Here is a 22516-nt window from a genome sequence, read left to right as displayed (position 1 = left end):
AGGCTGGCTGAAAGCCTTTTGTGCCACGTGTGAATTCAGAGGTGTCAAAGCCTGAGAGCTTCAACCAATCAGTGACTGGCTAAATGCATGGGGGAGAGTCTTGAGCAGAAAGGGGGGAGGAAGGTCCTGGAGAATGTCCCCCCTTCCCCACTCTAGGTGTGAAAGGCCATCACATTCCTGGGTCAGAATTCAAGTCATGACTGCGTCTCATGACAAATGAATATTGTCTCTCCCCAGAAATGAACAAACTTTCTGTGGTCCTGTGAGATCCCAACACAGGTGATTCACAGATTTTCCCTCGATGGCATCAGAGGGAAATAACTACCCTCAAGTAAGTGTGGCTACACACAGCTCATTAGCAATTAAAGGTACAGACACAGGAACAGCCTGTTCTCAGTGGAGCTCACTAGAGGGACTTTTTGACTAAGACCAAGGCTGGATTTGTGGAAAAATATTTTGAATACAATGTTGTTTTGTAGTATAGTTGAAAAACTCTTTAATATGGGAGGCTTAATTTCCAAGTTCTTCTTTTAACTCGGCTTTTCTTCAAATTTGAAGTTCCAAATTAAATTTTTTGACCGTATAAAAAACTGAAGGAAAACACATAAAAGAAAGTTACATTTAACTTCAGAACAAACGTCAACCTGACAGCAACAGAGATAAATTATATATAGAGATAAATATTGAAGTGGCTTGATAAGGAAAAATAGACTCACCAGTCACTATATTAGGTACTGTAGTTCTACATTATGTAATAAAGGTGCAATATGTAATCATGTAATAAATGTTAATTTCATTATGTAATAATGCTTGCTGCATTTTGTAATAATCTTTGCCCCATTTTGTAATAACTTGCAACATATTGTAACAGTGAGGGGAATTTGTAAATAAACTGGTACCTGTTCTACCTTTTGGAACTCAAATAGGGAGTATGAATTCTTTTCTTTGTGTTTGTAGAGCCCACAACGGAGGAGGGAGGCTAATTTATTTGATGCAGCACTGTATGACAGCAAGACACCACGATTTGTCTGATTATTGTTTTTCTATTTATGTATTTCATTGTCTAAAAGCTTACAACACAAAATGTAGGTGTTCTATTTTTTTTTCAAGAAAAATTAATAATTTGGTACATTACGTAATAAAGGATGTCCATCCTCCATAGACATGATTCTATGTTTAATAATGAGAAGGAAAAAAAATTAAGATTCAGTTGGAGCAGAATTATATGGCACTCTTTGTTTATGCTCCTGCCAATATAGTGATGGAAGAATGCAGGGATCTAAAACAGGTTGAACATTTTAGATCACCTGCCATTATGGCTGCGAGATTTTTAAAGTTACAAGCCATGAAATCAAGAAACCAATCAAGAAAATAAAACCAGCTTGTAAGTAAGTGAGAGCATTTAATCATTTAATCCACATTTTGTAATAACTGTTGCAACATGTAACAATTTATTACGAAATACAAGCAAAGTTTATTAGAAAATGCCTTCAAGAACTTTATTACAAAATGCAGCAGATTATTACATAATGAGAGGAAAATGTATTACATTACTAGATATTGCACCATCATTACATAATGCAGCGCTACAGGTACGCCTCTTCCTAATAACTGTAACATATTAACTCTAATATCCTGCAGTCTGAAGTGAGCAGCTCATGAGTATTTGACAAACTGCAGATCTCCTGGGACCTTTCAACCATCTCCAAGGTTTCCAGAGTATTGTGAGAAGCAGCAGTTTTCTAGGACTGAAAGAGGTTAGAGGAGGATAGACAGACTGGACAGGGATAATAGAAACACAGCTGTTGCTTTATTTTCAGAAAGTAGTTCATTAGTCCACCATTTTTCTAATCTGGAATTTACACTGGCTGGAGCATCATAATGTTATAATGACATGCATACCTGTTAAAAAGAAAGAAAAAAAATAGTGACTCAGCATGAGATGCTAGGCTATAAGTTTCTGAACGGAATTGAAATGTAAACAGTGGCACACAATATGTTTGTGTTTGCTGGGACTCTTCAGTGACAGATGGAGGGATTTAAATCAGACAGATGAGGCAGAAGGACACTGTCTGGAAGAGCTTTATGTCTGGGACTTGTGGACAGAACCAGAGACCCAGAAGGATAAGTTCTATTCACACTGGCGTTAGCTCAATGCTAGTCTGCAGCTAACTGTGACAAGAACACACGGATCCTCAGCACTGTGACATTTTTAAGCTTGTCTCCTTTTAAGTCTCCCTTGACAGTCCTCGGTTCATTCAGGACATAAAGCTCTGATGTAAGGTCTCTGTTACTGTTCACTTCATAAACTATCTCCTGCTCAGTGATTTCTGTCAATAACATCAAAATAAGCTTCATTAAAGTTCCTCTACCAGAATCCACTGGAATACATGAAAAATGAAGACCCAATTTTAGTTGTTGATGTACAGCTCTAATATGTTGTCAATACCTTTCTGTAACAAATCCATCATCACACTCATAGAAACACGTATTTCCAGCATTTAAATTTATAGGAAAATGCCTGGGTTTGTTGATTTCTTACCGCAACGGAAATTCCTGAGCATTCCTGAGGCAAGATAGACAAGATCCTGTTTGTATGCTCGATCTCGAGACACACTGGAAAAACGATTAATGATCAGTTTCACAACATTTCAGACTATTCTCATGGCCTGAATACTCTTTCTATGAGAAAGTCCGGGTTTTTTGGGGGCTGAATCGGTCAAATGTTGATATTTTCGCTTGTGCTGCCACAACGCTATCGTTGATAACCGAGAAACTTGTGGCAGATTTCCAAAGATGCATAAAATTCTGGTTTGTATGTAAACACTTTGGTGTGATCAATTTAGGCAACTGTGAATTTCCACTCAGAAATGAGTGGAAATGAGTGATGGTCTTGTTTTGGTGTGTTGGTTTATTCTCTGTGCAGAAGTGAGATCTTTTCTGGGAAGTATATTCTGAAGATTGGTAAAGTAACTGTAAAGATGAGGGAGAAAATATCAGCACTTTTTTATTAGTTAGAGCTACATTCATGGACTCCTTGTTCTTCTGTTGTGTCTCCATCAATGTCTGCAATCCTTTGAAATTCCTTGAAGCCTGTATAAAACACAGTTGCTCTGTCTACCATATGTGAGCTGCATTAATTCACCAGCATCACAGTCCTGACATCCACAACAAAAATATGTCCATCCATAAAGACAGACTGAACCTACCAGCTGTGGTGTTTCTATATGCAAACACTTGGTGGGGCAACATTATATTTCAGGTCTACTGACAGCAGAGTTCGCCATCACTGAATGACACAGTAAAGTGTTTTAGTGACAACATTATGATAACCATATAGACACCAATCCTGTGAAAAGGTTGAACACTGGGGGATCAAAAAATAAATAAACTAAACTATGTCTTGGCCTGGAATTGAACCTTGGCCTCCTGCATAAAAGGCAAAAACTCTACCACCAGGCGAGCAGCGAATTCCTATGTAGCAAAGATTATAACAAGCGTTTTGTGATTGTGTTACGCAGTAATCCACGCTTTTATTAGATCTCGGCTGGATTACTCCAACTCACTTTACTTTGGAGTCAGCCAGTCTTCCCTCACCCTCCAGCTGGTGCAGAACGCTGCTGCTCGCCTCTTAACTGGGGCACGTAAGAGCGAGCACATCACCCCCATTCTGGCTTCCCTCCACTGGCTGCCTGTGCTTTTTAGAGTCCGTTTTAAGATTCTTTTATTTGTTTTTAAATCTTTAAATGGTCTCGCCCCGCCTTACCTCTCTGAGCTTCTTCATCCATACGCTCCTGCTCGGTGCCTCAGGTCAGCTGACCAGCTGCTCCTGGAGGTACCGAGGTCCAAACGGAAGCTCAGAGGGGAAAGAGCCTTTTCGATTGCCGGTCCTAACCTCTGGAATGCCCCCCCCTCCCCCTCCCCCTCCCTGCTAGACAAGCCCCCTCACTGTCCATTTTTAAAACTCGTCTTAAAACCCATTTATTCTTTGGCTTTTACCTCAGCGTGAGACTCTGCTCTGGTTTTAGTGCCTTCATTTTTCTTTTATTGTTTTAACTTTTTATGTTTTGTTTATTGTTTTACCATTTGATTTGATGATGTTTATTTTTTTTATTGTTTTTATTTTGCCTCTTATATTTTTATTTCAATGTACAGCACTTTGTCTCAGCTACGGCTGCTTAAAGCGCTTTATAAATAAAGTTGATTTGAGTTGAGTTGAGTTTACCTTCAGGTTATCTTCTAAAGTAAGAGTTTCAAACTTGTGCTACTTGTAAATAACTGACCTCATTCATTTTGATAGTTACCCGTTAGCCCTAGTTGCACACAAGCTGGCAAATGTCAAGAACGGCTCTGTTTCTATCAAGCATTGTCTACATTGGAGCCAGCCAACCTCTGTAGTGAGGCTTTGGGTTGAAAGACACTCCACATAAAAATCCTGTCATCTCAGTGAATGTAGCACACTTCCATGCACACAAGCAATACACACAGCATGGTGAAAGAGGGGCATTCGTGCATCCATGACAGATGGATTTCACTCATATAGAGCTTTTCCACTGCTTGAGCAGACCCAAAGTGCTTTCAATCATTAATCACACTCACAATCCAGGGGTTCAGTATTTTTGACAGGTGGAGATGAGGAATTGGACCTGCAACCTTCTGATTGGGAGACAACTGCTCATTATGTAGTTTAGGAGTAAGCAATAGTCTGGTGACACCAGGAGGGCTCAGCTCTGCAGTGACCAGTCGCCCCTGGCGATAACTGATGTCTCCATGCACTCTGCACTCAATGCATGTCAATATATCTGACCAATCAGATGGAGTCTTACAGGTCTGGAGTCCCGCCTACCAGGTGGATGTGTGTGTGTGTGTGTGTGTGTGTGTGTGTGTGTGTGTGTGTGTGTGTGTGTGTGTGTGTGTGTGTGTGTGTGTGTGTGTGTGTGTGTGTGTCCTGATGGTAAAATAAATGTCAGAGCTCAGAAGAACTTGTGGTTAACCTGTTTAAACTACATATTTACCAGAAAACAGGAAACATTTGTCGTGTTTAAATGATAACGTGTTGAAGTGGAACTTTCTAAAAACACGCCTCCATCTGAACCACATATATAAAGTCTATCTTAAAGCCTAAAATAAGGTGAAATATAATCATACACATACACAATAAGATTATTTTGATAAAAACCCTCATTAATAAAGCCTTCCGTAGGATCCTTACTAAAAGTGTGCATGCGCCCAAAAGCTGAAAATGGTGTACGCAAAAAATATAATCATATTTATAAAACCATGTGCGCGTACACTTGCAAGCATTTTTCCCTTTATAAATCACAGTCAACTGGGAAGGTTGTACAGGTGGATTCACCTACCATGAATGGTGTAATGAAAAGTACCTCATGAATATTTCTGCATAAATCAGCCTGCTGATCGATGGCATTTCACACCCACGGAACAGAAGGCTGAAGAAAACCAATTTCACAGGGAGTGAAATAGTCTTTGGGGAGGTGGAGGCCAGGAAAATGATCTTATTTGGTGGTCAGTTAGTGGCATTACTCATAAAATAGTGGCATCATGTTGTCACCCCTGTAAATATGGTGAGAGCCACAGAGAGAGGTGGACGAGAACACTGATCTGAATGGTGGAAGTCAGAGTTGAGTGACATGGAGGCCAGGCCACACCGAGTCCACACCGCTGGACAACCAAACAGCCTCCATCCTTGAGACGGCCAGCGTGTGGCAGAGTGTCGGAGAAGGATGGAGACACAGATGTGACAGAAACTGATAAAGTACAGTTTTATCTGTTTATCAAATTGAATATTTCAACATGGACTCATGAAAAGGCACAGGACAGGTTTGTTGTGTCCTCAGCCATGAGAGTTGGAAACGGAGGGTGACGAGGAGGTCGTCTGTCTCCAGCACCAGTGTGTCCAGAGTGCATGGCGGTGCAGCGCATCCACAGAGCAGCTTCATTCACGACTGTCACTGCGCTAGTCATATACTTACTAAGCAATTAGACTGATTGATACACACCTTGTCACGATTAATATTCAATCAGTTCTATCCACCGCATCATGAGAAGATTAAAGTATGACAGAATATAGTATTGCTAACTCAGTATTCAGACTAATGTCTCATAAAGAAACATCTAGAACACTGCAGCTTGGATGTTTACTGTTACATGGATCAGTGAGTCTGGTATGTGATGATATTAAATGTATGAGATGAATTTGGCTCCAGTCCTCCACCTCACCATCTGCCCCACCTGTTTCCTCCATCGCCAAAGTGTGTGTGCACAAGGTTAAAAGTTGGCGTACCGGTACACACATTTTCCCACGAAGTCTATTTTTATAAATCACATTTGCGTGGGAAGTGTTGCATCATTCAGGCCCCATTTTGTGTAAAAGCAACGTTTTTTTAAATGAGCCCCTTGATTCCACAACACAAGTGAATCTGGTCTGTGGTCCATGATGAGCACCATGGTTTCAGTCAATAGACTTCATGAACGTGTGCAAGTCGATCAACGATGTCCATAAGAGTGAATCTAACAGCTTCTTCAGACACAAGCTTCACACAACCTGCAGGGACTCCACATTCAAGATGTCTGCTCCTCACACAGAGAAGATCCGACCACACAGACACATTACCACATGTTCACCTGAGAGCCAACGCTGTCTGAGCCCGGCCCATTCATACAACTGAAGCTCCACATGCCACAATCCAAGCAGAATGTTTGATCTGTCATGTTCTGATCAGAGTCATGATCTGATTATCCATGTGTGGTCACAGACTTGATTTTAGGAGCTACTTCACAAACTTGTTTCACCACATTCAACCACACAGGAGAAAGAAAACTTCAGGTCTGAGTGTGAGAAGGCAGCTTTTTTATGAGTTCAGCTCAGGTGATCACAACACAGCAGAAGCTTGTTTACTACAGTCCAGCTTTCCAATACTAAACAAGTGCTGTGTGTTAGTCACTATGTACTGAGTATGACAGTAAAATGAAATATATTACAGCCCACGTCTTCACCTTCACATCAAATTATAAACTTCTAAGTGTTCAGTAAAGGCTTCAGATATTTCACTTTTAAAACATTTCATTTTGAAGAAACTCAGAGACCAAAATGGTTAAAGAATAGCTTAAATAGTCCAAGAATAGCATTATTTGTGACAAAGGGAGCCGAAACATGACTTTTGTGTTGATTCCTGCATCATAGCGATACTGTAACTTGTACATATTATCAGGCATGTTGTCAAAAGGAAAAAAAATAAAATTTCTGTGTAAGAAGCAAAGAGCACAAATATCATACAATAATACATAGTTTTAATTCCTGCACAAGCTGAACCTGAAATAACGTCCAGCACCTCTTCAACGTCTGACCATGGTATTAAAGTTACCAAACAATCACCTGCCAGATTCACGAGGTTAAAGCACTTCATGTCTACGGGAGTATCCAGCCCAGTAGGAAGTAAAAACCAAACCATGAAACATGCTGAGAGGTAAAGAATCACACATTACCGTTCAGTTGGGAGACAAAGAGTGAATTAGCAGCTCCAAGGCTTGGGATTAGCTACATGGTTACACAGTGTGCGTGCGTGTGTGTGTGTGTGTGTGTGTGTGTGTGTGTGTGTGTGTGTGTGTGTGTTGCGGGGGGATTACCTCAGGGATGGACTTAACAAAACGGATGCCATCGTTAGCTCCCTTGATCTTATTCAGGCAGTCGCAGAAATAATCCCAGTAGTCTTTCCTCTGGCCCAGGAAGGTTGTCTTCTCTTTCTGGTCAAACTGACAAACACGTCATCACAAATTACTGTTTCAAAATGGACCTGGATTTGACCATCATGTGTCTGGCATACATCAAGTAATTCACAATGAATAATCCACATCCTAGAAAAGTTGGAACATTGTGTGACACCTGAGCATATCTACAGCAGAGCCGTATAATACAAAACATAGTCATATGTTAGAATAGCCCAGTCAAAGTCCCGACCTGAATCCCATCGAGAATCTGTGGCAAGATCTGAAAACCGCCGTTCACAAACGCTCTCCATCTAATTTGACTGAGCTTGAGCTGTTTTGCAAAGAAGAATGGACAAAAATCTCAGTCTCTTGATGTGCAAAGCTGGTAGAGACATACCCCAAAACACTTGCAGCTGTAATTGCAGCAAAAAGCGGTTCCACAAAGTTTTGGCTCAGGGGGGCTGAATACTTTTGCACGCTGCACTTTTCAGTGTTTTATTTCTGAAAAAAAATTAAAGTCATGTATAATTTTCTTTGTACTTCACAATTGTGTCACACTTTGTGTTGGTCTTTCACATTACAATATATTTATGTTTGTGGTGTGTAATGTGACAAAATGTGGAAAAGTTCAAGGGGTATGAATACTTTTGCAAGCCACTGTAGATTGAGAGGATATAGAATTGGAGAGGATAGGGAAGACACAGAGATAGATTGGGTGGGGAGATACTTACAATACCCTTGTTAGTGTTACATATATTTTTTACAGCAATCACTGATCCAAATATTTTTTAGCTGTTATGAGATTAAACCGGCCTGAGCAGTACTATCTAGACCAGTGGTTCTCAAACGTTTTACACCAAGTACCACTCCAGAAAATACTTGGCTCTCCAAGTACCACCATAATGACCAACACTATACAGTAGTGTCGTAGGCCTAAGCATTCATCAAAAACAAGGCAGAGGTTTTATTCCTAAGAAGTATATTTAATATTGTCAGCCTTTGTAACATGTTACACAGTTTGAACAGTAACACTGTGTTTAAATATAGGAAAATATAAAGTACTTAAATAATTATTCAATTAAAATATATTGCACAGAAACGTTAAGTAAACATTGTAATTAAATAAATAAAAAAAACAAATGAACAAAAAACAGTTCTTAAAGATTAAATAAAATTGTACTGTACTTAAATGTTTCGTAAAAACTATACTGTACTTGAGCAATTGAACCATTTCCATCTGAAAACAGGATCAGTGGTTTTTCCAGGGGCAAAACAAACCATAAAACACAAAAATCACATTGGGGATGAATAAAGGCATTTAACTTGACTTGACCTGCTTTTGCAAATTTCGGATCCGTTGGAGAGTGTTCCCTATTTTCTTGCCTTACTGCAGAATTTTGGAAGTATTTCAAGATATAAAATCAATCTAGCGATTTGGCAAAATGGATCAACTCCGATCATCTCCCTTGTAAAATGGAGAATAAAACATCTACCAACCTGATAATTGTGATTTCAAGTTCAGTCTAGGCTAATTCCCAAAACAGTTCTAAGTCAATTGTACAATGTAGCAAAACGGATGGTGGTCGAAGCTTCCAACTTCCAGCATCCCACTTCCCTAACACGGAAGATAAATTCAATGAAAATAATTATATTAACGCCCAGATTTCTGTAGCTATTTCAAATGATTCCCAATTTTCTTCCAAAGTCATCCTTTGCCCAGCTAAATCGGCTTATTCCCTCATTTTTATGGAATAAAAAACCCCCATGTAAAGAGCAAGCCAACATAGAAAGAGGTAAATCTGAGGCCGGTCTGGATCTGCACAATTGTCCATTTTATTATTGAGCAGCTAAAATCACCAAGCTGACATATTGGATCACTACATTAACAGACAGAGACGGTCCTATCTGGGTTAGTATAGAGCTTTAATCTATGCTTCCAGTTTCCCCAACTTCATTTATATCTGCTCCGTTTACCATTGAATTCAATTTAAATCTGGTTGTACAAAAAAAATCCGGATTTGGGGCCAAATTTACGAAACACTTTATGGAAACACAAGTGAATTCTCCCTAATGTTGTTTAATCATCTTTATACAGCCTGTCCTTTAGATCTGGTGTTCACAGTCTGGCGAAGGAACAGTTTGGTTTACTGTCAAGATCTTTATATGGATAACAGTTTTACATCATTTGTTTTTCTGTGTCAAGACTATGACTTACCAAAACCTCACTACTTTAGACACGTGCATGGGTATTCGTGCCCACCCCTGAAGGATTTGGCTCACTCAGTTAAAAAAAAAAAAGGTGAATAATCAGATATGGTCCAAAGAATATTTAAGTTTTGTAAGCCAGGACACAAGAGTAAATTAAGTGAATGATTAATGAGTAGAGCTTTAAATATTGCTGGTGTTGATGTGATAAAGTACCTGTAGCAGGTATTCCAGTTTGTAGAAGAACTTGTGCAGGTTTCCACTGTCATCAGTTACAGGTTCGAGACAGTCTTTATGTTCTTTGCTCAACTCCAGAACAGCATCTACAGAATGAAGACATACATTTAAAACCTACTTACTTTGAAGCATCAATAACTCAGTTTGAAAGGTATGTTACAGACATATTCCACTCTGTTCATTTCAATGTTGATTCATTAATCATGGAGTTCAACAGGGTTCTGTATCAGGGCACACACACACATATATGTGTGTATATGTATGTGTAAAGAGATTATTACCGTGCAGATCTCTGATTATCTTCTGCAGCTGTTTGTCTCCAAGTGAGGAGGAGGAGGAGGATGAGGCGGGTGAGGAGGAGAAGGAGGAGGCCATGGTGGGAAGTCGGGGCGAAGCAGTTATCGAGTCTTCATCGTCTTCATAGAGATTTAGACAAAGGGAAATGGGAATTATCTTAAATTCATCAAACAACGCCAACTTAACACACAAACTAACCTGCAGAAAAGACATTTTGCATTCTGTCCACAGAACTTATAGAAATTCAGTGCATTTTCAGTTTTTCTTTGTTTTTCAGGAGAAGAAGAAGCAGAATTCTATAGAACTTAGTTCCGTTGTTAGCGCCTCTACGCTTACACACAAAGACCCGCATCATGTTTCTAATCTGCCCAAAGAGCTGCTTTTCAGGAACTGAGAACAATTTACTGGTCCGAGTGGCACAAAGACGAAACTAACACTGATTTGTTTAGTGTGTGATGAACCTGAGCTCACACACAGAAACTCAGTATGGAAATACAGATTTTATTAAAGCTGCATCGTCTTGAGACACTGTTCTGCTGTTATTGTTCTTGCTATTTTCATTGTTTAAAAAAGGGGAGATGATATGTATAATATCTTATTTGTACACTATTGTATTTCCAACCAATAAAAACAAATGTATTTTTAAAAAAAAGTTGCATCATCTAAACAGAAGAAAGATTTAGAACAACTTTTTAGGAAATTTCAATTTATAGATATCATCCTATCTTGACTGTCTACAGAGAAGCAGCACTGCCTATTATTATTATCAGTTAATTCCAAAGACTCACAGCTTATTTTAAACATTGGTTGTGGAAAAGAAACTCAAAAGCAAAATAACAAATTTTTTCATTCTTGTCACCTGAAACAAACACTGACCAGAGAGGAAGTAAAGAAGAAACACGGCTCATTGATTGGTCCAGATCAAAAGTGGAAGTCCTGCCACTTTAGCCAGTGGTGGCTTGACTAGTTAGCTCATGGCTAATGGGTAGCCACAAACAATGACAATATAAAGTCTTCAGACCGGATATCGATGAGGGTCTTCCTCAGTACTGCGCGCCTACCTGCGAGATATTTTCCAATTTTATCTTTCTACGTCTGCTTCTTCTGATTCGTGCAATTAGCTTTGTTTGTATACTTCCCAGAATGCATTGCCCCACGTCCCATCCTCTCGCCCCACCCACTAGAATGATAGTTTGTAAACAAAGGATATCTAGCATTTCAAGAAGACCTGAGGTCCGTTTCACGAAGCAGGTTTAAGGATTACCCCAGGTTAATAAACACCGAGTTGAGGGAAATGCGGGATTTTCCGTTTCACAAAGGGAGGTAACTCAAACCAGAGGAAGAGGGGCAACTCAAGCCTGTTTCACGAAGCGGTGTAACGTCAACTCCCGGTCAGTTACCGGGGCAACAGACGCTCTAGAACTAACCTGGTGGGGAGCAGGTTTTTGTCAGTGAACATGGAGTTTTGCTCTGGCTCCGCCCCCTTTCAGACGGACACGGGATTTCATTTCCTCATTCAGCGGGGGAGTTTTGGTGAAACAGTTCTGCAGTGCCTTATTCCCGAGGCAAATTAGACGTGAACTTTATTCCCTCAATATGGAATGTGCTTTTGATAATGATCCGATTGATGAAGGCGCAGCGTCACTTCGCCGAGAATTTAATATTCGCAGATAATATTCGCATCATCAGACCAGAGATGTACTGGCATTTGCAGACACCTTCCTTTTTGAGCGGTACGTTTTACTGCCGAGACCATTATGTACATCCACAGTTTAATCGCTCTGTACATTAGCAACATCACCAGCTGAGCCTTGCCCTGACGTCATAGCAGATATTGTGTGTTGTGCTGCGTTTCCTCGCAAATGGCAGAGCTGTCAGAGACACCATATGACATCATCACTTCGGGGTCTGACCACCACCACCACCACCAAATAAAGACATGATGCACAATTCATTTGGTCTTTTTTATTTCCTACAAATACAAGAGCTAGTTTAGTTAATGTAGTTAGTAGTTAGCATAATTCACCTGGGACTGTACACCCACCCTTAACTTGTGCTCCAGTAGTTCCATTTACACATCTGCATTTCCTTAGCAGTGTTTTCCATCTTCTGGAGCAGAAGATCTATAGATCTGTTTTACAGATAACTGGGAAGACATAAGGAGGACATTCAATGATTACAGTTGGACATGAATTCCACAGAATGAACCTCTGGTGTTTACTGAACATCTGTCTCACTGTGTCAGTCCTTGCAGTGGATGTTGAGGGACCCTCCTGCTGCTGCCCAGCCATGCCCTGTTAAAAATAATGTGTCAATACTTCAGTGTAGACAAAATATCACTCTTTATTCCACCACAATGTTTCAGAAATGTAAACGGGATGAGAACTATCATACCTCTATAGGCCTTTGTGGATCCTCCTCTGTACAGGCAGCAGACAGGGTTTCCTCGTACTCTTCATCCTACATGAATATGTTTCAGTATATTTAAACTACCATTTTGCAAGATCTTTGGAGTGTTGCCTACTTACAAGGTCTGTTGTGGCATGAGGGGGTCCAGCAGGCAGAGAGCACCATCACAATCTGTTGGGTGACAAAACAAAGACATGATGGGGAAATAAAGATGAACAGAAATAGGCTTAAAGAGATATATAGGCCTCGGCATATTATATATTATGAAGGAAGTGGTATCTTGAGGGGTGAGCTCTGAAGAGGAGCTCCTCCAGGGATTCCCTCAGCCACTGGCCTCCCAACATTCTGCCTCTGTTAAAGGTGGAGGTGCTGGGCCACCACCCGTTTTACATCTGCCTTCTTTCTGTTGGCTGAGTAAAGTCTGCATTAGTTTAGCCTTAGTTATTTGACAGCACATGATATGGGTGAGAAGACATTTATGTGTTTGAAAACAGCATTATGTTGGAATAAAACACCTCACAGTCAAATGGCCACTTGATATTTACTGTACAATGTCACACATGATCGAAATTACGTTAAGAAATGTATTGATTAACAATTAAATTAGCAGCGGTCTCACCCGATTGGACAATGTTTTTATATTTCACTTTCAGCTGCTGCCAAGAGGCTTCTCCCCCGTGGAATTGCACCTAAAAGAAATAAATTAATAAGCTACCATCAAGCAGTATTCCCTTGCAATAATATCGCGATGACAAAGACGTTTGAACTTACGCATTCACTTGAGCAGCAATCTTCTTCCACGCCGCTGCGCTGTTCTTTTTTTTTTTTTTTTATATGTTCATATTCGCCATATGATGGGATCAATACTTCCTGCTCCACTGGCGTAAAAAACCCCGCCCCCCGCGTCTCAGTTGTCATGGTGACTGGTTGAATCGGGGCTCCATTGATGCGGTCTTTTTAGAGTCGTGGTGCACGCACTTAACTCCAGGTCAAACTACTCTGAGTTCATCAAACTGATCAAAATCTGGTGTTGTGGAACCGAAAACTCCGCGTTTTCTGTCTCAGTGTAACTCAACTCAGAGCTCGGTGTTAAGCTCATGGCTTCTTAAACCTGCTTCGTGAAACGGACCCCAGAGATCGCTTATTAGAGTTCATGGCGTTTTCATGTCGCCCAAACAAAATGGTTTTATCCTGAAGAGACTCTGGTCCCAACCAAACAGGAGAATGTGAACATGCCATAAAAGTAATAAATACAGAAAATTAAAAGATCATCCTCTTGAACTCACTCTGGTGGAATCGGTGGTGAAGCTTACACTGAGGAGGCAGACTGGATTCGGCAAAACATTCAAATCAGAGAATAACTGCTCCTTCAGTATTCTGTAAACTCCTCTGCAGGATTTCTCAGTGTGTGTGATTGGTCAGACGCTGCAAACTCTGCCCCTTTCATGTGAACTAGTGAGTTGATAACCCGCTTCATAGTAACTATGATCAGGATTGCGTGTCTGGATCAGTCAACCCAGGAAACAGATCCTGGATATGTTGATCACGGGTACAGGCCTCTGGAAACTTGCAATAAACTTCAAGTGTCATTTACAGTTACTCTCGGAGGAAAAACATTTTGAAATCTACTTCCCATAAACGGAATCACTTCTGCACAGAGAATAGACCAAAACACTAAAACAAAACCATTTCCAATCATTTCCACTAATTTACAACCCAGTTCCCCAAACTGATCACACTAAAGTTGATATGCTTACAAACAAACCAGAATTTCAAATCGCATGTTTTGCTAACTGACTTTATCTTGGGAAACCTGCTGCCAGCTACAGCGAAAATATCATGTGACTGATTCATCCTGAAAAAAATCCAGTCTTTCTCAAAGAAAGAGTCTTCAAAGCTATGAGAATCAGCGGAAATGTTGTGTAACTTTTTTGAGTGTGAATTGAGATCTCATGAGATCGAGTGTATAAACAGGATCTTCCGACACAATGCTTCAGGAATCTTCAGGAGATTCCGTAACGCGACGATGTCAACAAACCAGGAGATGATCCCCCAAAGTTAAATGATTGGAAACACGTGTTTATATGAATGTAATGACAAATTTCCTTAAAACTTTCCTAAAACTTTCATTTTTTTTTCATTTTCTGTGTGGATTCTGGTGGATCCCGGATACAAGTGGCTGAAATGAGTTTCTACGGCGCATGTCATTGACAGTTGGAATGGCAGTGGCAAGCCGTCTCCAGAAGGAGAGCCGGTTGCCTCACCTCTAGGCCCATAAAGGACGAGCTGTCCAGACACATGGTGTGACAGGTGGGAGTGAACACACAGACCCACAGGCGAGCCTGAAAGAGGCAGTGGTAGAGCTGGGTGATATGGCCTCAAATCAATATCAGGATATATTGATGAGTTCACCTTGATAACTACTCCACTGCACAAAATAAAGTTTGTCCACTCGATGTAGGAGTTATATTGATAGTATGACTCCCATGAATGTATTTATTGCCAATTTAAAGGACTAAAATTACACTGTGTGAAAATAAATGAAGAAAATACAAATTAAGTACTTTTAGTTAAGATATATTAAAGAATGTGTGTGTGTGTGTGTGTGTGTGTGTGTGTGTGTGTGTGTGTGTGTACATACACTGAACCAAAATATAAAATACAACACTTTTGTTTTGGCTCCCATTTTTCATGAGCTGAACTCAAAGATCTTAAACATTTTTCTACATACACAAATTACCTATTTCTCTCAAATATTGTCCATATATGTGTGTTAGTGAGCACTTCTCCTTTGCCGAGTAAATCCGTCCCAGCTCACAGGTGTGGCATATCAAGACACTGATTAGACAGCATGATTATTGCACAGGTGTGCCTTACGGTGGCCACAAGAAGGCAGGCCAGAAAACCAGTCAGTATCTGGTGTGACCACCTCATGCAGTGCAACACATCTCCTTGGCATAGAGTTGATCATGTTGTTGATTGTGGAATGTTGGTCCACCTCTCTTCAATGGCTGTGCTACGTTGCTGGATATTGGCAGGAAGTAGAACACGCTGTTGTATATGCCGATCCAGAACATCCCAAATATGCTCAATGGGCGACATGTCTGGTGAGGATGCTGGGTATGCAAAAAGTGAGATGTTTCAGCTTCTAGGAATTGTGTACAGATCCCTGCAACATGGGGCCGTGCATTATCATGCTGCAACATGAGGTGATGGTTGTGGATGAACGGCACAACAATGGGCCTCAAGATCTCATCACTGGGTCAGTATTCCTGAAAACACGTGATATTCATGTAGGTGGTTGCATCACCATCTTCAATTTGCTTGAGCAAATTTGTGGTGGAAGATAGTAACAAAATCACATTGCACACAAAATTTCAGAGCTTTAGCTCAAATAGTTTTTGAGTATTAGTATTTTAGAGAAATCATAGTTTACCCCTAAAATGGTGAAGAAAATCCTCGGAGGTATTTTTTGAGTTTTTAAATGCATCTGTATCAGCCTACAGACCCCACAGCTGCACCAAACTTGCTCCAGAGAGAGGACTCATGTTTGTGATGTTATAGCACAACTCCCAGCTTTATATCTTCTCTCAAAACTTAATGACAGCATGTCAAAAATGCCTAAAATTAAGAAAATCCTACTCGCGAGTAGGGTTTGAGGCCTTAATTTTACTAGAAATGAAGCAATTTAAGGTTTAGGAACACTTGGCCCCCACTCTAAACAACCTTGTGCACATATAGAATGAACAGGAACTTTTTGGACACCATAACTGAGGAGATATCCAAGGTGGAATTTTGAACCCCACAAAAAGTGACCGATTTTCAAGAAGCCAGAATGAAATGATGCACAGGTTGTAGAGGCCTGTGGCTTTGCATAGGAACTCATCTATCCTTTATCTAAAAGCACACAATCAGCCATCTTCCTTCCATGAGGGGATCATGCTTAGTTTTAGAGCCAAAGTGACCAATTATAGTACATTCGCTATTCTAGTGCTTAGATACATTTAGTATGTAGTACTGTTAATATGTGTGCATTAAGGTGCATTAAAATGATATTTACATTCTTTAATTATAACATTTGTATATCATGTATATTTGAGGAAAAATACAGATACATGTATTAGCAACTTGCTAATTTGTATACATGTGCGCAATCATGTTTTACTATATTACAGGTTCATTGCTGGAGGGCAGCTGGAAGCTATTTTTGACCTCCTACTCAAGGCCTAATTGCTGCCTATAACTTTCACAGCAAATAATACAGCATTATATTTAATGAAATCTCAAAATAGCCTCCTACTTTCCCCGAGATAACCCCCTATTATAAAAGCTAGTGACATCACTGTACAATGTATCATGAATATACGTGTCACTAGCTTACCGTGAAAAAAATTATTTTTGCCTGGATCTAATTCTCACCCTTTAGCACATTTTTAGTGTGTTCAAATTTTTCCTGGAACTAATTTTCTACTAAGATGGCACTACATATTTGTAGTGGTAACACATTTTGCTGGAACTTACTTTCACCCTGTAATTTGTAAATAAGGGGGCGAAAATGAGTTGTATAAGTGACTGTCTACAGCATAACACAGTTGCAGTCTATGCCTTCCAGAAGGCAGTGATCTATAACTACATCAAGGAGAAACTGCCACAGGTTCACAAGATTATCTACTTCAGCTGCCCAGTATAAGAACTACAAGAATTTCTCTAACATCTGTCACCACAAAGATGACTTTGGTCTGGCAGCTGAGTGGCACTTCTTTGCCACGAGTCATGGTAAGAACACTTGTGATGGCATTGGAGGCACAGTAAAGAGGCTTGCAGCCAGGGCAAGTCTACAAGCGCCAGTTGATGGACAGATTCTGACAGCTCAGCAGTTGTTTGACTGGTGTGAACAGAACATTCACAATATAAAGTTCTTCTTTGTATCACAAGAAGATGTCGACGCTAACCAGCAACCTCTGCAACAGCGATTTGCATCAGCCAGCACAATACCTGGTACTCGTTAGTGATGAGAAACCCGACTCCTCGAACGGACTCACGGGTTTTTGAGTCGTTCACCCAAGTGAATCGGTCATTTGAGTCATTTGAGTCATTTGAGTCATTTGAGTCATTTGATTCAGTTGCGCATGCGCACTATTTCCACCCGCTCCTGGACCTGGAGGCTCAGCTGAACTGCGACATGAACCAGGGGGAGAATCATGTATTCATAGTAAAATGATGAAACACTTCTGAGGAAAATAAACAATAAGTACACATTAGTTTTTAGTGATCCTGGTCTCCTTATTCTAGATTATGTGTGTTGTTTTTGAGGTTTAGTTGAATCAGAAAATAAATTAGATAAATGATTAAACTGAATAAATACCTGGCATCCAGAATGGCAGATATACAGTATATATTAATGTATACATATGTTTTTATAGTTTTTTTTTCTTCCAACATTCTGATTTTCTTTTTTTACTAGTATCTAATAAATAATCTAATAATAAATAATGTGACGTTCATAGGGCAGAACTAATTATAGGGGACAATATTAAATGTAACACAATACACGCTACAGTGGTATTTTAACATTGTTTATTGTGTATTTATCCATGTATTATTCATGTATTTATCTCTACAAGCTTTGTGAAACAAACAATGTATTGTTTTTTTCTCCGCCGTCACTCGGAGATTTTCAGGTGAGGGAGGGGGGGAGGACTCACCGCTCATGAGGTGAACGACACAGCGGAAGTGCTACTGACCGATTCAGTGAACGACTCTTTCGAGTTTCGAGGGGAGTCGGTCATGTGCGCTGAACGACTGAAGCGAGGGGAGTCGGTCATGTGAGCTGAACGATTGAAGGGAGGTGAGTCGGTCATGTGAGCTGAACGATTGAAGCGAGCTGACTCGGTCATGTGAGCTGAACGACTGAAGCGAGGGGAGTCGGTCATGTGAGCTGAACGATTGAAGGGAGGTGAGTCGGTCATTCGTGCTGAACGACACCTCCAAGCTGACTCCAGTGTGCTGAAAGCCTCATGTGAATGTCAGGAGCCGGAAGCTGCTGTGCTTAGCAGCTAGCGTTACAGCTACAAGCTGCTTTTAGCAGAAAAAAGACAGAAAGATAAAAAATTCTTAAAATGCAAATGTTGATTTTTTTTTCTGTCACAACCTCAAAGGTAAATGTGAAACATCACAATTGAAACGTCAAAAACGAAAATTTGGAATAGAAAGTAAACAGAAACTGGAACTTACACTTAAATGAATAAATACGAATAAAATAACTATGTGCAAAATGTAAATGAAGGCGTTTCACAAATTATGAATTAGTGCAAATCTCGTAAACAATCTTCCAAAGTAAATGGAAAAGATCCGTTCTGAAGGCACTGATGTTGCCACGATGCACAGTTTGGTTTTCATAACCTCCACTGTGTTTTTGAACACTGGGGCACGAGATCTCCCCCACACAAGAAGGTCGGCCGTTCGGGGGAAGGAGTTAGATAGGAAACCTTTCACTTCCAGCATTTTGATTTTCTTCTCACAACTCTCAAAAATAGTTTTACTTCTATTAATAAATAACGTGATTTTCAAAGGGTGAAACTAATTATAGGGGACAGCATTGAAGGCAACAAAGTCGTATTTTTAACATAATTTATTGTGTATTTATTTCTTCAAGCTTTGTGAAACAAACAATGTATTTTTTTTTCTTCTCCGCCGTCACTCAGAAACTTTCTGAGCGGAGCGCCGCTGCAGATTTTCAGGTGAGGGAGGGGGGGAGGGCTCACCGCTCACCGCTCATGAGGTGAACGACAGCGGAAGACAGCGGAAGTGCTACTGACCGATTCAGTGAACGACTCTTTCGAGTTTCGAGGGGAGTCGGTCATGTGCGCTGAACGATTCAGGGGAGGTGAGTCGGTCATTCGTGCTGAACTACACCGACAAGCTGACTCGAATGTGCTGAAAGCCTCATGTGAATGTCAGGAGCCGGAAGCTGCTGTGCTTAGCGGCCCAGCTACAAGGAGGCTGTAGCAAAAATGACTCAGTGAACGAGTTAATGAACGTGAAAACTCGTGAGTCACCGTTCAGTAAAGTGACTCGCGGGTTTTGAACGATTCGTTCAAATTTGATCATCACTAGTACTCGTGATAACCACTGTTTCATCCCTTTGTCAAAGCAGGAAGTGAAAGTGAGCAGAGTCTCTGGGGATGAGCAGTACTTTGTGGCAAGGCAAGGAAGTCAGGCCGCTGTCCAGCCAAATGACCTGAAAGTGGGCCAGTATGTTGCATGTGTCTATGATGGCAAATGGTGGGTAGGAATGATTGAAGAAAAGTCTGAAGAACATGAGGATGTGTTTGTCATATTCATGCATCCAAGTGGACCAGCAGCTTCCTTCAGGTGGCCCAGTAAAGAAGACAGATGCTGGGTGACTCTCCAGCACATCTTGTGTGTAATCCCAGCTCCAATCACAGGCAGGAGAGGAAGGCAGTACAAACTGGATGCTAACATCAAAGCCAAAATTATAAATGCATTCACACAGTTCAAAGACCAGAATACATGAGTTGTTGCTGCTGAGCAACTGAAAACTGGAGGAATATTTTAATGTTCTTTTATGATGGATCAACCTTACTTTTTGTGCAATAATTATGTATGTATGTGTAATCTTCAAATTTGCAAATAGTGACCGAGCCCTTATTTTGCATCCAAAACTAAGCATGATCCCCTCATGGAAGGAAGATGGCTGATTGTGTGCTTTTAGATAAAGGATAGATGAGTTCCTATGCAAAGCCACAGTCCTCTACAACCTGTGCATCAGTTCATTCTGGCTTCTTGAAAATCGGTCACTTTTTGTGGGGTTCAAAATTCCACATTGAATATCTCCTCAGTTATTGTCTCCAAAAAGTTCCTGTTCATTCTATATGTGCACAAGGTTGTTTAGATTGGGGGCCAAGTGTTCCTAAACCTTAAATTGCTTCATTTCTAGTAAAATTAAGGCCTCAAACCCTACTCGCGAGTACGATTTTCTTAATTTTAGGCATTTTTGACATGCTGTCATTAAGTTTTGAGAGAAGATATAAAGCTGGGAGTTGTGCTATAACATCACAAACATGAGTCCTCTCTCTGGAGCAAGTTTGGTGCAGCTGTGGGGTCTGTAGGCTGATACAGATGCATTTAAAAACTCAAAAAATACCTCCGAGGATTTTCTTCACCATTTTAGGGGTAAACTATGATTTCTCTAAAATACTAATACTCAAAAACTATTTGAGCTAAAGCTCTGAAATTTTGTGTGCAATGTGATTTTGTTACTATCTTCCACCACAAATTTGCTCAAGCAAATTGAAGATGGTGATGCAACCCCCATCTGTGAGATCACATGGAATGACCCCACTGCATCTCTGTCCATTCAAAATGCCATCAATAAAACGCTCCTGTGTTCATTGTCCATAGCATCTGCCTGCTATTACAATAACCCCACCTCCACCATGGGCCGCTCCATCCACACTATACCATAACCCCACCTCCACCATGGGCCGCTCCATCTACACTATACCATAACCCCACCTCCACCATGGGCCGCTCCATCCACACCATACCATAACCCCACCTCCACCATGGGCCGCTCCATCTACACTATACCATAACCCCACCTCCACCATGGGCCACTCCATCTACACTATACCATAACCCCACCTCCACCATGGGCCGCTCCATCCACACTATACCATAACCCCACCTCCACCATGGGCCGCTCCATCTACACTATACCATAACCCCACCTCCACCATGGGCCGCTCCATCCACACTATACCATAACCCCACCTCCACCATGGGCCGCTCCATCCACACTATACCATAACCCCACCTCCACCATGGGCCGCTCCATCCACACTATACCATAACCCCACCTCCACCATGGGCCGCTCCATCCACACCATACCATAACCCCACCTCCACCATGGGCCACTCCATCCACACCATACCATAACCCCACCTCCACCATGGGCCACTCCATCCACACCATACCATAACCCCACCTCCACCATGGGCCGCTCCATCTACACTATACCATAACCCCACCTCCACCATGGGCTGCTCCATCCACACTATACCATAACCCCACCTCCACCATGGGCCGCTCCATCCACACTATACCATAACCCCACCTCCACCATGGGCCGCTCCATCCACACTATACCATAACCCCACCTCCACCATGGGCCGCTCCATCCACACCATACCATAACCCCACCTCCACCATGGGCCGCTCCATCCACACTATACCATAACCCCACCTCCACCATGGGCCGCTCCATCCACACCATACCATAACCCCACCTCCACCATGGGCCGCTCCATCCACACTATACCATAACCCCACCTCCACCATGGGCCGCTCCATCCACACTATACAATAACCCCACCTCCACCATGGGCCGCTCCATCCACACTATACAATAACCCCACCTCCACCATGGGCCGCTCCATCCACACTATACAATAACCCCACCTCCACCATGGGCCACTCCATCCACACCATACCATAACCCCACCTCCACCATGGGCCACTCCATCCACACCATACCATAACCCCACCTCCACCATGGGCCACTCCATCCACACCATACCATAACCCCACCTCCCCCATGGGCCACTCCATCCACAC

General features: G+C 41.3%; 1 protein-coding gene across 4 annotated transcripts in view; it reads right to left on the bottom strand.

The window, feature by feature from the left end:
* Positions 1 to 22516, bottom strand: part of fyco1b (FYVE and coiled-coil domain autophagy adaptor 1b) — a gene marked incomplete at its 5' end in the record, with an annotated part of 386223 nt that overhangs the window by 42437 nt on the left and 321270 nt on the right. Inside the window, 8 exons of one of the 4 annotated variants that reach the window (XM_080503374.1) lie at positions 7648 to 7773; positions 10150 to 10256; positions 10452 to 10586; positions 12512 to 12613; positions 12705 to 12761; positions 12862 to 12927; positions 12996 to 13047; positions 13496 to 13529. The exons of 1 other annotated variant lie outside the window; for it this stretch is intronic. In XM_080503374.1, the coding sequence (XP_080359500.1) occupies positions 7648 to 7773; positions 10150 to 10256; positions 10452 to 10545 (327 nt within the window). Of the gene's footprint in view, positions 1 to 7647; positions 7774 to 10149; positions 10257 to 10451; positions 10587 to 12511; positions 12614 to 12704; positions 12762 to 12861; positions 12928 to 12995; positions 13048 to 13495; positions 13530 to 22516 lie in introns of those variants that run through there. 2 more of the 4 variants (XM_080503373.1, XM_080503375.1) reach the window with 2 other exon arrangements.

The sequence above is a fragment of the Blennius ocellaris genome, assembly GCF_963422515.1.
Source record: "Blennius ocellaris genome assembly, chromosome: 10".
Taxonomy (NCBI): domain Eukaryota; kingdom Metazoa; phylum Chordata; class Actinopteri; order Blenniiformes; family Blenniidae; genus Blennius; species Blennius ocellaris.
The sequence above is the reverse complement of the archived record's forward strand: the minus strand, read 5'-3'. Positions and strand labels throughout refer to the sequence as shown.